Source organism: Pelodiscus sinensis, chromosome 15 (genome assembly GCF_052426305.1).
Source record: "Pelodiscus sinensis isolate ZL-2025 chromosome 15, ASM5242630v1, whole genome shotgun sequence".
Classification (NCBI taxonomy): Eukaryota; Metazoa; Chordata; order Testudines; family Trionychidae; genus Pelodiscus; species Pelodiscus sinensis.
The window spans coordinates 3,295,473-3,309,928 of NC_143066.1; the positions used below are offsets into that span (position 1 = coordinate 3,295,473).

The 14,456-nt window shown below is 68.0% G+C and overlaps 1 protein-coding gene across 7 annotated transcripts in view; it reads right to left on the bottom strand.

Moving 5' to 3' along the window:
- Positions 1-1,446: 1,446 nt before the first annotated feature.
- Positions 1,447-14,456, bottom strand: part of LOC102446898 (ankyrin repeat and fibronectin type-III domain-containing protein 1-like) — a 368,753-nt gene continuing 355,743 nt past the window's right edge. For 5 of the 7 annotated variants that reach the window (XM_089782195.1, XM_089782194.1, XM_089782197.1 and 2 more), the window contains 9 exons: positions 14,185-14,304; positions 13,399-13,614; positions 12,650-12,816; positions 10,707-10,857; positions 9,885-10,053; positions 8,578-8,744; positions 7,999-8,209; positions 6,403-7,055; positions 1,447-2,551 (listed from right to left, as the gene is read on the bottom strand). In XM_089782195.1, the coding sequence (XP_089638321.1) occupies positions 2,264-2,551; positions 6,403-7,055; positions 7,999-8,209; positions 8,578-8,744; positions 9,885-10,053; positions 10,707-10,857; positions 12,650-12,816; positions 13,399-13,614; positions 14,185-14,304 (2,142 nt within the window). In that variant the 3' untranslated portion in view covers positions 1,447-2,263. The remainder of the gene's footprint in view (positions 2,552-6,402; positions 7,056-7,998; positions 8,210-8,577; positions 8,745-9,884; positions 10,054-10,706; positions 10,858-12,649; positions 12,817-13,398; positions 13,615-14,184; positions 14,305-14,456) is intronic. The other 2 variants (XM_089782196.1, XM_089782200.1) reach the window with 1 other exon arrangement.

The window sequence follows — 14,456 nt, forward strand, 5'->3', positions numbered from 1 at the left end:
GAGAACTCCCCCTCACTCGTCTCTGGGTGGCGATTTTGGATCTGTCAGTTACTGAGACGAATAGCCTGGAGGCGTATGAGAAGGCTCGGTTCTGTTCGGAGATAGCTAAGGCCCTCCCTCTGCCCATGCGCCCGCCCTTGTGACGGGCTTTCGGGACAAACAGCGGGAGGTGGCTGCCTTGGCGGGTGTAAAATGCAGAGCACACTTTCAGTAGATTCTTCGATACGGAAAAACACCTGGACCAGTGACGGGAGTTCTTGGAGATGTTTGCCCCGCGTTTGCTCCAAGACCTGTCCTCCTTCCCTCCTGTCTGGGGCGTCTTCTGCAGGACTTCGCAGATGAGAAGAAACTGAGGGCAGCGCTCCTGAGCAGCCCAGTAGAGCTTCAGTACGGGGCATGAATTCATGCGTACATGCGCCAGGGTCCAATGGGCACTGCTTCCAAAAATCTGTGATCGAAGGCACATGGGGCATGTGCACACCTGACGTGGCGCACCGCAAAGGACTCTACTCAGAGAACTCTGATACCAAGAATCCCACTCCCCCTCGGCCAGGAAAGCGGGGGCCAGCTGTGACCTACTGAGAGATGTCTGCCAGGGCAAAAGGAGACAGGCACGCCACGCTTGTTTCCACGGGCAGACTGTCTGTAAATCCCACCAGTGTCCCCAGGCCGGATCCTTGGCAAACCTGGCTCCAGCTATTCACCCAGCGGGGAGCTGTGCCAAGCCCTCCCCTTTCCTCCCCTCCCCTCCCCTCTCCTCCCCGCCTGGCTGGGAGGGTCGGTGGTGCAGGGCTCGCATTGCGCCGTGCTGCAGGCTTTTCCCAAGCCCAGTTCAGCATCGGCTAGACCTCAGAACGCCTGCACCCGCCCTGCAGTGCGGGGTGCCTGAGTGGCCCCTGGGGCTGTACAGGGTCTGGGCCTAGCCTAGGGGAACACAGAGGGGGAAGAGAGGGGCATTGGCAGCCTAGACATCATATTCTCCCAACCCTGTGACTAATTACACCGTCTGCTAATTACTGCACAGGGGTCTGCCGTCCGAGTGACTGCCCAGTCGGGAAGTTCTGGTTTCCTTGTGTGCTGGGCAGTGTGGGCCAGGGCCTGCGAGGAGTTAGTGTCACTGGACGTTTCCGCCCTTGGAGCCTCAGTCCCACCGCAATGCCCTTGGGAGAGGGTTTCCAGCAGTTCAGTGGCTTAATTCCCAGGCCAGGCTGCCTTCCGCTGAATTGCAAAACAACCAAACCCAGACAAACATTTCCCATGGGGGTCTGGTCCTGCCGAGTGAGCGAGCGAGCGAGCGAGCGAGCTCCCCTCCCCGTGGTCACAATGTAACCCTCACCTAAGCTGACAATGCCCCTAACCAGCGGGCGCGTGGGGCAATCCAGAGTTCAGTTCAGAACTTCGTCCAGTGATGCGGGCTAGGGGCAGATGAGCCAGGAGAAGGAAAAGTGTGACACAGTCTCAGCAACACAGCTGTCTTTACTAGGGATCACAGGCGTTCAAAAGAATACCCTTGGTTAACAAGAGGCCTAGTCGTTAACAAAACATCATGCTACTGGACACACAAGAGAGGCCAATCACAGTCACCAGAACAAAACGGCAACCGAAAGAGAAAACCCAACTGCAGTGCCGAGCGCATTGTGGGAAATGCGCAGTAGCACCCCCGTAGTGACAATGTGTGTGCGTGTGTGCACGCGTGGGCGGGTGCGTGCAATTGTGGGGGGTTCCTTTTGCTTTAAAACAAGTAAAAAGGACACCCGGCTCCCATCCAGCCCCAGTGTCTCCGGTTCTATTCTTAAAGGGGGAAAATCGTTTGGTTCCCATTATGTGTTTCTCCAGGTACAGAAACTAGGACAGTTGACACAACAGTCCTCCTGGCAACACCTCTGTAAGCACCCCCTTCCCCATGCACACTCCCCACTCCGCCTGCAAGCACTGGCTTTCCCTTCGGGGGCAGGGGGCTGTATTGCTGCTGCTGCTGCTGCTGCTGCTGCTTTGTGAGTTTCTCCCACTCACTCTGCCCCCAAATTTCAGTCCAGGGGCTGAGACGTCTCCTGGGCTCCACCCCCGTCGCTCGCCATCAGCCCAGCCAAGTCTCCATGTGTCTCTGGCTAAAGCCACACAACCAACACCACACAGCCCGGCACGGGCCCAGCCCGCTGGGGGGGCCTGACGAGGGCGTTGCAGGAGAAGGAAGCATTGGAGCGAGCTGTTTGCTCAGTGGAAGTTGAGGTTCCTCTAATGGCGCCTGTCCGCTCCCCTCCTCTCATACGGTGGTGGCCGGCCCGTACTGGAACCGAAGCGGGGATGTCTCTCTGATGCGGACGTGGAACTGCCCCTCCGGCCAGGCCGTGTGCAGAGAGAGGGGCAAGACGTCGTCGGGCAGCCACTGCTCCATCTCGTCCGACACAAACACCAGTCCGAAGTGCGGCAGCTGGTCCTCGCCGTAGCAGAAGGCCTCCGCACTGCCCAGCACGTCCCGGGAGGCCTGGTTCATCTCCAGCACCACCAGCTTCACCACTTCTCCCGCCGACGTCTGGGCGGAGACGTGCAGCTGCGGAGAGACAGAGGGTCAGGGGGCGGTGGCACAGGGGTGCCCCGATGTCCCGGGCAGGTCCCTGGCCAGCGAGCGGACGTAGTGACTCACCATGTGACGCATGTGCGGGGGCGGGGGCTGCAGCTGGGGGCGAACCTGCCCTGTCTTGTCTTTGGGCCAGTCTGAAATGTGACTCGCTGGCCAGCACCCCCCGCCCCGCCCCCGGCCGGGGCGCTTCGCTCCTGGGGTGTCTACACTGCGAGGAGACGCGCCCGGCTAGCTGCGGTCCCGCTGGTGCGCTGAGCGGAGGGCAGCAGGAGGGGCGAGTTCATCCCACACACGCGGATTGTCCTGGGGGCGATGGACCGGGGCACTCTAGCACCGGGCAGGACCCTCCGGTGAGTGCCAGGGAACTGGCAGCAGGCAGCTGTCCCCGTCCCCTCCGGGTCCCTGGGCGCAGGCCGGAGCGCGAAGCTCATCGCCAGGCAATGCCAGCCAGCCCGCCCGCCAGCGAGGCTCCGCGGCCTTGCGGCAGCTGAGCACCCACCCAGACGTGTTTAGCCTGGCACCTTCGGGGACAGTGGGCAAGGCTCTATGGCAGGTGCGTGCTGCCTTGGCCCCTGGCCAGGCCTCGCAGCACAGACAGCCACGGTCGCTTTGAAAAGGGAAAAACTCCATGAGCGCCGTTTCCCGCGGGCCACGCCCTGCGAGATGCTGGAGCCGGGACAAAGAGCGGGAAGGCCGGGGGAGGGGCCGGGGAGCCAGGACAAAGAGCGGGAAGGCTGGGGGAGGGGCCGGGGAGCCGGGACAAAGAGCGGGAAGGCCGGGGGAGGGGCCGGGGAGCCAGGACAAAGAGCGGGAAGGCCGAGGGAGGGGCCGGGGAGCCGGGACAAAGAGCGGGAGGGCCGGGGGAAGGGCCGGGGAGCCAGGACAAAGAGCGGGAAGGCCGGGGGAGGGGCCGGGGAGCCGGGACAAAGAGCGGGAAGGCCGGGGGAGGGGCCGGGGAGCCAGGACAAAGAGCGGGAGGGCCGGGGGAAGGGCCAGAGAGCCGGGACAAAGAGCGGGAGGGCCGGGGGAAGGGCCAGAGAGCCGGGACAAAGAGCGGGAGGGCCGGGGGAGGGGCCGGGGAGCCGGGACAAAGAGCGGGAGGGCCGGGGGAGGGGCCGGGGAGCCAGGACAAAGAGCGGGAAGGCCGGGGGAAGGGCCAGAGAGCCGGGACAAAGAGCGGGAAGGCCGGGGGAGGGGCCGGGGAGCCAGGACAAAGAGCGGGAAGGCCGAGGGAGGGGCCGGGGAGCCGGGACAAAGAGCGGGAAGGCCGGGGGAGGGGCCGGGGAGCCGGGACAAAGAGCGGGAAGGCCGGGGGAGGGGCCGGGGAGCCGGGACAAAGAGCGGGAAGGCCGGGGGAGGGGCCGGGGAGCCGGGACAAAGAGCGGGAAGGCCGGGGGAGGGGCCGGGGAGCCGGGACAAAGAGCGGGAAGGCCGGGGGAGGGGCCGGGGAGCCGGGACAAAGAGCGGGAAGGCCGGGGGAAGGGCCGGGGAGCCGGGACAAAGAGCGGGAAGGCCGGGGGAGGGGCCGGGGAGCCGGGACAAAGAGCGGGAAGGCCGGGGGAGGGGCCGGGGAGCCGGGACAAAGAGCGGGAGGGCCGGGGGAGGGGCCGGGGAGCCGGGACAAAGAGCGGGAAGGCCGGGGGAGGGGCCGGGGAGCCAGGACAAAGAGCGGGAGGGCCGGGGGAGGGGCCGGGGAGCCGGGACAAAGAGCGGGAAGGCCAGGGGAGGGGCCGGGGAGCCGGGACAAAGAGCGGGAGGGCCAGGGGAGGGGCCAGGGAGCCGGGACAAAGAGCGGGAAGGCCGAGGGAGGGGCCGGGGAGCCAGGACAAAGAGCGGGAGGGCCGGGAGAGGGGCCGGGGAGCCGGGACAAAGAGCGGGAAGGCCGGGGGAGGGGCCGGGGAGCCAGGACAAAGAGCGGGAGGGCCGGGGGAGGGGCCGGGGAGCCGGGACAAAGAGCGGGAAGGCCGAGGGAGGGGCCGGGGAGCCAGGACAAAGAGCGGGAGGGCCGGGGGAGGGGCCGGGGAGCCGGGACAAAGAGCGGGAAGGCCGGGGGAGGGGCCGGGGAGCCAGGACAAAGAGCGGGAGGGCCGGGGGAGGGGCCGGGGAGCCGGGACAAAGAGCGGGAAGGCCGGGGGAGGGGCCGGGGAGCCAGGACAAAGAGCGGGAGGGCCGGGGGAGGGGCCGGGGAGCCGGGACAAAGAGCGGGAAGGCCGGGGGAGGGGCCGGGGAGCCGGGACAAAGAGCGGGAAGGCCGGGGGAGGGGCCGGGGAGCCGGGACAAAGAGCGGGAGGGCCGGGGGAAGGGCCGGGGAGCCGGGACAAAGAGCGGGAAGGCCGGGGGAGGGGCCGGGGAGCCGGGACAAAGAGCGGGAAGGCCGGGGGAGGGGCCGGGGAGCCGGGACAAAGAGCGGGAGGGCCGGGGGAAGGGCCAGAGAGCCGGGACAAAGAGCGGGAAGGCCGGGGGAGGGGCCGGGGAGCCAGGACAAAGAGCGGGAAGGCCGGGGGAAGGGCCGGGGAGCCGGGACAAAGAGCGGGAAGGCCGGGGGAAGGGCCAGAGAGCCGGGACAAAGAGCGGGAAGGCCGGGGGGAGGGGCCGGGGAGCCGGGACAAAGAGCGGGAAGGCCGGGGGAGGGGCCGGGGAGCCAGGACAAAGAGCGGGAGGGCCGGGGGAAGGACCGGGGAGCCGGGACAAAGAGCAGGAGGGCCAGGGGAGGGGCCGGGGAGCCGGGACAAAGAGCGGGAAGGCCGGGGGAGGGGCCGGGGAGCCGGGACAAAGAGCGGGAAGGCCGGGGGAGGGGCTGGGGAGCCGGGACATAGAGCGGGAAGGCCGGGGGAGGGGCCGGGGAGCCGGGACAAAGAGCGGGAAGGCCGGGGGAGGCGCCGGGGAGCCAGGACAAAGAGCAGGAAGGCCGAGGGAGGGGCCGGGGAGCCAGGACAAAGAGCGGGAGGGCCAGGGGAGGGGCCGGGGAGCCGGGACAAAGAGCGGGAAGGCCGGGGGAAGGGCCGGGGAGCCGGGACAAAGAGCGGGAAGGCCGGGGGAGGGGCCGGGGAGCCGGGACAAAGAGCGGGAAGGCCGGGGGAAGGGCCGGGGAGCCGGGACAAAGAGCGGGAAGGCCGGGGGAGGGGCCGGGGAGCCAGGACAAAGAGCGGGAAGGCCGGGGGAGGGGCCGGGGAGCCAGGACAAAGAGCGGGAAGGCCAGGGGAGGGGCCGGGGAGCCGGGACAAAGAGCGGGAAGGCCGGGGGAAGGGCCGGGGAGCCGGGACAAAGAGCGGGAGGGCAAGGGGAGGGGCCGGGGAGCCGGGACAAAGAGCGGGAGGGCCGGGGGAGGGGCCGGGGAGCCAGGATATACCATGGGATCACTGCGAGGGACAGCGTCTCAAGTTACCCTGTGGGAATGGTGACCCAGGACACCATGTTGCACTCCCGGGTGCGGGGAGGGAGGCTGTGGCCTGTGGGGGGTGAAGCACAAGGGGGAGGGACGAGGCTGCCCCGGCTGAAGTGAGCTCCCTGGACACAGCACGTCCACCAGGCCCAGCTCCCGGCAAGGCCACGCACATAGTGAGGAGCCCAGGCCGGGCTACCCGGCCTTGCGCTTTTGCTCTCCCACCGTCTCTAGCGTCCGGGCTGCCCCTCAGTGCAGCCGGGGCGGGGGCTGCTGCTGGGACAGGGCGCCAGCCAGCCGTGCGTGGGCGTGCCACACAGCAGGAGACGCTTGCAGGGGAGGATGGGCTGGGGGCAGAGAGCCCCTCGTCGAGCGCTTCCCCAGACCCTGCCTGAGCGGGGTGGTAGCCGTGCAGAGCTGCCCCAGAGCCCGGCGATACCTTCACGCTGGTCTCTTTGGACAGTCCGGTTTCGTACTGAGGACAGACCCGCAAGGCGACGGCGCCTGGCTGCTGCCCGCGGTTCGCTAAGCACCCCGGCTCCGGCGGCTCCTGGAAGGTGCGAGTCCACTCCACCGAGCGTGTCCGGAAGACAGGCTCCGAGCTCTCCACCGCCCGGCCGTGCTCAGGGCTGAGAGCCGAGCCAGTCCCCAGCCGCAGCAGGTTGCCCTGGCCTGCCGGTTTGCCTTCTGTCGGGGAGCTGTCAACAGAGCCAGGACAGGACTTCCTGGCCACCGGGAAGAAGGGCTTGGGGAAATCCAAGCTGCTGGTGCGGACGCAGTAGGCCTGACGCTTCTCTGTGATGCGGAGCAGCTCGATCTGCCGGCTGGGGAGGACGAAGTCGCTGTCATACAGCTCGGGGGGTGGCCGGGGCTCCTCCGGGAGCAGCGGGGGGGCTTTGAGTTCATGGCTCTGCAGGACGTCCGGGGCGCTGTCCCTCAAGGTTCGGGCCATTTTCCTGCCACAGCGCTCGGGGCCCGAGGAGTACACCAGGTCCAGCTCCTTGGGGCTCTGGGCCCTGCTGGAATCATAGTCGCTGTCTGTAGCCAGGAACACCTCCGAGCCCTCCTCGTCCGAGATCCCGTGGGAGTCTGCTGGGAGGGAAAAGGCAGAGGGGTCACCATATCTCTGGGGAGCGCCGCAGCCCTGGGGAGAGGTCGAGCGCGACGGAGCGTCCAGGCAGCTGAGCTGGAGACTGCCCCTGCCCGACTGCGGGACGAGATATTTGTGCCTCTCCCTCGGGGACGCCGGCTCCAGGGCCACAAGCGAGTCTGGAGCCTCGCGGGGGCTTTTTACTGACACTTGCTGGTGAAAGCCTGAGGCCAGAGTGGAAATCTGAGCCCCGCAGCAGGGGCGGGGACACCCAGCCTGGGGCGTTTACCCCCCAGCTTCTCACGCGCCCCAGAGCTGCCGGAAAACGGTACTTCCTGAGGAACCCGCCTCCTTGGCGTCTAGCCAACGAGCCACACCACGAAGCCCTGTGGCTGAGCTCTCATGGTCTCCCCCTTGCCCAGGGCCGCGCCCTCAGGGGTGCCCGGTTCTCACCTGCCCTGGTCCCCAGAGCCCCTTCACCAAGGCCGAGGACCAGGCCCGGCCAGCGGCGACCTGGAGTTAGTCCGGCCCTGAGTCCAAAGGCAGCTGTGCTGCCACGTGCTGCTTCCAGCCCCGCTCCCCGAGCCCCCTCCCTGCTGGCGGTACCAGAGCCAGGGCGCACCCAGGCTTAGTGTCCAGATCCCAGGGGCGTCGGGGCGGTGCTCGCACGACGCGGGAGCTGTGCTGACATGGCAGCTGCCTGAGGCAGCGCCCGTCTTTCTGCGCATGTGCCTAGCACAGCGGGGCCGGGCCACAGGGAGCCCTCGAGGGCCCCGGCTACAGAGCACAGGCGGACTAGCCAAACACCGTCATTACAGAGCCATTCTCCTAGTCACAACCGTAAGGGGGCTGGGTTGCCACGACGACGCTGCGGTCAGGCTTCATGCCCGCAGTGCGTACAGTCTGGGGAGACGCGCGGTGCTTCCTGAGGTACCAGGCCCTCACCAGAGTTGAGCTTGCGGCTGGTTTCTGGAGACGGGGCAGGCGAGGGGAGGTAGTCCAGGTGGGACGATGTGGACCGGGTTTTCTCCTTCAGGACGTTGCCAGATTCGCTGAGGAACCAGGTGAGGGAGACGCCGCCAGACGGCTGCTTGTACCGGGCGTGCTGCAAAGCGTCCATCATCCAGCGCACCTCACGCCAGATCTCCTCCATTTGCTGGCAGGGCGAGAGACAGCAGCTGTTTCTCCCCTGGCCCGCAGGGGCCGGGAACATCCCCGAGGGGAGACGCTTCCCAGAGCACGGCCCCGTGTCGCATGAGCCACAGCCCCTCTGGGGCCGAACAGCCCCTGGGAACTGCCTGGCGCCGCTCTGAAAGGTGAGACCCTCCCCGTGCAGCTCGGACACGAGGGGCCCCCAGCACCTCGGAGTCGTGCGTGTGGCGCCGGCCTGTGGGCTGTGGCTGAGGTACTGGCAGGGGACAGCCCCGCCCACAGCGGGCCGATGCACGTACGGGCAGTGGGCCGCATGGAAGGCAGCCTGGCCCTGCGCAGGTCCCACCCTCCACGCCCTCTCCTGCCCCTCACCTGGATGTAGTCCTGCACTTGCTGGTGCCGCTGCTTAGCCGTGGCGAGCTCGGCGTCCGAGAAGGCCTCCCGCAGGCTCTGCTGGGAGAGAAGAGACTCCAGCTCCAGCAGCGCCGACACCTGGCAGTACTGGCTGATGAACTCTCGGTCGTAGGCGAAGAAGTGAACTGGAGAAGCAAGGTGAGAGGGACGGGCCGGTGACCGGAGCGGCTGGTGCTGCGAAGGGCCGAAGCTGCCGACGTACAGCCAGGGCCCCGAGGACAGCACTGCACCCGGGCCGGCATGGCCTCCAGCACGGCCGGAGGGGCACCGCCCCGGGCCCATCTTTCACTATCACCGCTCGCTTGGCCACAGGAGGGACAGAGGTTACCTCACGGAAGTGACCCCCGTGAGCTGTCACGAGGGGGGGAGGAATGCCAAGTGCAGACCGGGGAGGGGTGGGATCCCAGTGAGCCGCAATGACTGCTCTCTGCAGTGCAGGGTGAGCGAGCTCGTGTGGCTTCCTACAGCAACCTCCCCACACCCAAAGGCCTCCCACAGCAACCTCCCCACACCCAAAGGCCTCCTACAGCAACCTCCCCACACCCAAAGGCCTCCCACAGCAACCTCCCCACACCCAAAGGCCTCCCACAGCAACCTCCCCACACCCAAAGGCCTCCTACAGCAACCTCCCCACACCCAAAGGCCTCCTACAGCAACCGCCCCACACCCAAAGGCCTCCCACAGCGGCCGCCTCACCCCGAAGCAGAGGGGGCGGAAGCAGGTTTGGACCAACAGCAGCCGGCCCCGGGCCTGGCTTCCAGCCCCGCTTTGTTGCCTGGAGCCAGAGGCGGAGACGTCCCCATGTTGCCACTCAGGAGAGGCCAAGGCCAGTCCCCAGAGAGACCCACCTCTCCCAGGGGCTCGGGTCAGCACCCCTGTTACCAAGGGCACCCACAAAGCCCCCAGATGAGTCCCCCCCCCCGCGAGAACCCCTCCTGCACATCCTCCTTCCCCCGCCAGGCTGTGACCGCCCCCCTCCCAGGAACGCCAAAGCCCTTGCTGGGGGGCTCGCTGCTGCCTGCCTGCGGGGTGCCCAGCACCAAGGAGACGCTCTGAACCCCTGGAGGGCTCACTCCTCCGTCCCGGCTTTGCAGGGCGAGGAGGCACTGCCTAGCAGGGCACAGGGAACTGGCGGGGCTGAGAAGGGTCTCGTGGAGAAGGCAGGCAGGAAGAGGCCAAGAGGCAGGAGTTCCCTGGCAGTAGGCGCAAGCCGCAGCCCGACCCAAGGTGGGAGGAGGCTGGGCTGCCTCTCCGGCCCTTCTCACCTAGCTCAAAGATCTGGAGCGGCAGCGTGAGGAAGCCGGAGCAGGGGGTGTAGGGGTTGTTCTGCCCGGGGGCAGTGCACACATCGTCCGAGGGAGGGAGCAGCAGGAGAAAGGAGACTTGTCCCCCGAAGTCTAGCACCTCCTGGCTGTATAGACGGAAATCTCGAGCCTGCAGCGTTCAGCGAGAAAAGCAGGGAGCGGGCGTTACTGCTGCCAGCGGAACCAGGCCACGGCCACGCTGCAAGGGAGGCAGGAAAGCCCCAAGGCATGGCGGGCGTGGGCTGCGAGTGTCACTGCTTCCCAAGAGGGCTCCCCGCTGACGGGAGATCATTAGCATCCCCCCGTCTCCCCAGGCCCCACGGCGGTACCACCATGCCACAGCCTCTCTCATCGGGGCAGCGTGGCCCCCTCACTCCGCTGGGAGCCCCTGTGCTGCTAAGACCAGTCAACTTCAGTAGGGCAGAAACCCCAGAGCAAGAGGCCCTCGGCCCACCCCTGCCAGGGCCTCAGCCTCCAGCAGGCTGCTCACAGCGCCCCTGGGGGTGCTGAGCCAGGACCTGGGCTGGAAACAGGGGGGAGGGATCAATTCTCAGGGTGGCCCAGGGTGGCGAGGGGAAGACGGCTCCTGTCACTGCAGTGAGGCGCCTCAGGCAGAGCCGGGTGGTACATGCGTGTAGGCAGGGAGCCCCATTGTGGGCGAGGGAACAGAATGGACACGTTAACCAGCAAAGGGCCCAGTCCAGCCACCAGGGGCTGAGGGGCCAGTCTGCCACGGCACAAGCCAGCCACCACTCCTCCCACACGCTCAGCTCGCACTCCTACCTCTTGCAGGGGGATGTTGACCAGGTTCATCAGCTCCTTAATGGCCCCTGGCAGCTCCCGATTCAAGGGATTCTGGAAAGTCTCTGCCTCTGCCTCAGTAGGAGTTGGCTCCTCCAAACTGGCCAGGTTTTGTAGCCACTCCCACTCCTCCCTGGCAGAGGAGAGCCAATGAGAAAGCTGAGACTCACCATTGCTCAGACTGCCCACAGCCAGTGCGAGGAGCCCCGGCAGGCAGCCTGAGCGACACGGCTCCCCGCTGGTGAAAGAGCAGGAAGGGAGGGCCCTGGGGGGTATCTCAGTGACGGCCGACAGCCCGGGGCCGAGGCTCGGGACACCTCACAGAGCAGCCGCTGCCTCGGCCGCTGGAGCCGGACGTAGTGCTAACGGCGGGCGGTGGTGTGGGAGAGGCAGGCGGCAAAGGTGGGATCGGGGGCTCTGGAGCCGGACGTAGCGCTAACGGCGGGCGGCGGTGTGGGAGAGGCAGGCGGCAAAGGTGGGATCGGGGGCTCTGGAGCCGGACGTAGTGCTAACGGCGGGCGGCGGTGTGGGAGAGGCAGGCGGCAAAGGTGGGATCGGGGGCTCTGGAGCCGGACGTAGCGCTAACGGCGGGCGGCGGTGTGGGAGAGGCAGGCGGCAAAGGTGGGATCGGGGGCTCTGGAGCCGGACGTAGCGCTAATGGCGGGCGGTGGTGTGGGAGAGGCAGGCGGCAAAGGTGGGATCGGGGGCTCTGGAGCCGGACGTAGCGCTAACGGCGGGCGGCGGTGTGGGAGAGGCAGGCGGCAAAGGTGGGATCGGGGGCTCTGGAGCCGGACGTAGCGCTAACGGCGGGCGGTGGTGTGGGAGAGGCAGGCGGCAAAGGTGGGATCGGGGGCTCTGGAGCCGGACGTAGCGCTAACGGCGGGCGGTGGTGTGGGAGAGGCAGGCGGCAAAGGTGGGATCGGGGGCTCTGGAGCCGGACGTAGCGCTAACGGCGGGCGGTGGTGTGGGAGAGGCAGGCGGCAAAGGTGGGATCGGGGGCTCTGGAGCCGGACGTAGCGCTAACGGCGGGCGGTGGTGTGGGAGAGGCAGGCGGCAAAGGTGGGATCGGGGGCTCTGGAGCCGGACGTAGCGCTAACGGCGGGCGGCGGTGTGGGAGAGGCAGGCGGCAAAGGTGGGATCGGGGGCTCTGGAGCCGGACGTAGCGCTAACGGCGGGCGGCGGTGTGGGAGAGGCAGGCGGCAAAGGTGGGATCGGGGGCTCTGGAGCCGGACGTAGCGCTAACGGCGGGCGGCGGTGTGGGAGAGGCAGGCGGCAAAGGTGGGATCGGGGGCTCTGGAGCCGGACGTAGCGCTAACGGCGGGCGGTGGTGTGGGAGAGGCAGGCGGCAAAGGTGGGATCGGGGGCTCTGGAGCCGGACGTAGCGCTAACGGCGGGCGGCGGTGTGGGAGAGGCAGGCGGCAAAGGTGGGATCGGGGGCGCTGGAGCCGGACGTAGCGCTAACGGCGGGCGGCGGTGTGGGAGAGGCAGGCGGCAAAGGTGGGATCGGGGGCTCTGGAGCCGGACGTAGCGCTAACGGCGGGCGGCGGTGTGGGAGAGGCAGGCGGCAAAGGTGGGATCGGGGGCTCTGGAGCCGGACGTAGCGCTAACGGCGGGCGGCGGTGTAGGAGAGGCAGGCGGCAAAGGTGGGATCGGGGGCTCTGGAGCCGGACGTAGCGCTAACGGCGGGCGGTGGTGTGGGAGAGGCAGGCGGCAAAGGTGGGATCGGGGGCTCTGGAGCCGGACGTAGCGCTAACGGCAGGCGGCGGTGTGGGAGAGGCAGGCGGCAAAGGTGGGATCGGGGGCTCTGGAGCCGGACGTAGCGCTAACGGCGGGCGGTGGTGTGGGAGAGGCAGGCGGCAAAGGTGGGATCGGGGGCTCTGGAGCCGAGAAACGGCCGCGGCCGGCCCAGCTGCGCGGAGGCCCACCTGGAGACGTTGGGATTGGCCCGGATTTTCACGTGGCACAGGATGTTGGGTAACCGCTCAGGCACCAGCACTCGGATCTGGTCCACCGCACTGCAGAGCTTCAGATAGCCCAGGTAGAGGCCCGGGGCGAGGGCCTGGCTGCTTCTCTGGTGGTAGGCCAGCTTGTCCTGAGGGGCAAGAGGCGGTCAGCACAGGGCACCGCGCGGCGGAGGGACAGTGGCAGCACCGGGGCTCGGGGCTGCCAGTAGGAGACCTGGCTCTGAAGTCCGAGCCGAGGGGGGAACAGAGGGGCTCAAACGAGAGCCAACCCAGGGCTCAGCCTCACGCCGTGCTGCGCGGGCAGTCTGGTGACGGCTCTTCCGCCGTTCCACGGACACCTCCGCTCTCCGGCCAGGACCAGCGCCGGGAGGCCCAAGAGCCTGTGGCCAGACTGCCAGCCCCCAGAGCCGAGCGCCTTGCGCCAGAGCTCGTCCCACTGGCCTTGACACGGGCTTTGGGAAGCAGCCTCCAGCCCCGAGGGGTCTTGTTGCGACAGACGCGCGGCCGCTGGGCCGGGAGCAGGGGGCGCAGGGACGCAGGAAGGGCCAGGCCCTTGGGGAAGGGGGTTGCTAATGGGCTGCGGGAAGGAAGAGCCCAGGGAAGCCACGGAGCAGCTGGCAGAACAAGTGAGAGTCCCAGGAGACACCAACTGCCCCGGAGAGGCAGGGCCCCGCCTGGCCCGATACTCTCCCGCGGGCCGAGGCTGGCACCTGCACTGTGGCCAGCAGCACGTCCAGAGCCGAGGGCTCTTCGGGGGAGGAGACGGACTTGCGGCTGGACTGCAGCTTGCAGAGGGGCACCCAGCGGACGCTCTCAAAGCTCTGGCTGGTTTTCACCTCCTTCAGCGTCACCACCAAGATGTTGCCCTGCTTGTCCTTGATGGGCTCGAAGAAGACCTGTCCCAGGTCCTGGATTCCCAGCAGCCCCTTCGCGGACAGAGACAAGGGAGACTCCTTAGGGGCAGCCGCAGGGAGCCAGCCCCTCGCCCCGGACAGCGGCCGGGCCTGTGAGGGGTGCAGAAGGGCCCAGGCCTCCTCTGCCTGGCACACGCACGCCTGGGTCCCCTCTCCCGCCCCCGGGCACCGCTCAGCGCAGGGCTCGCCCGATGGGCGGGGACAGGATGAGGCTGGAGCGCTCCAGCCGGGCTCCCCGTGCGGCTTGGGGCTACCACAAGGCTGCCTGGCGCACCCCGAGCCCTGCACGCCACTAGCAGGCAGCAAGGGGTCGGGTGTCTCAGGCAGCACCTCCAGGGCACACCGCAGTAGCGCTTACCTGTCACACGCATGAGCATGCAGACACACATGAACACACATGCGCAGACACACCAACATGCACACACGCATACACACACGTACCCACGTGCACACACACACTCACGCACATATGCACACGCACACGCCCCCCTACTGCGGTCCCTGGCCTAGCACAGCCGGTCTCAGCAAGAGCCGCCCCAGCAGGGCTGAAGGCCATGGCTCCATCCTGGCGCCTGCTCTCACCTGCATTTGGGAGATGGCCAGCAGCATCTTGAAGCGCGTCTGCAGGACGCAGGAGCAGGACGACTGGGAGACCGTGAGACACTGGCGCAGCCACAGGATCTCATCCCACATGCAGGAGAGCTGGAGGGCAGAGCAAAGGATCGCACCGGGCCCATCGCCCTCCTACCCATCGCCCTCCCGCCCATCACACCGGGCCCATCGCCCTCCTACCCATCGCCCTCCCACCCATCGCACCGGGCCCATCGCCCTCCTACCCATCGCACCGGGCCCAT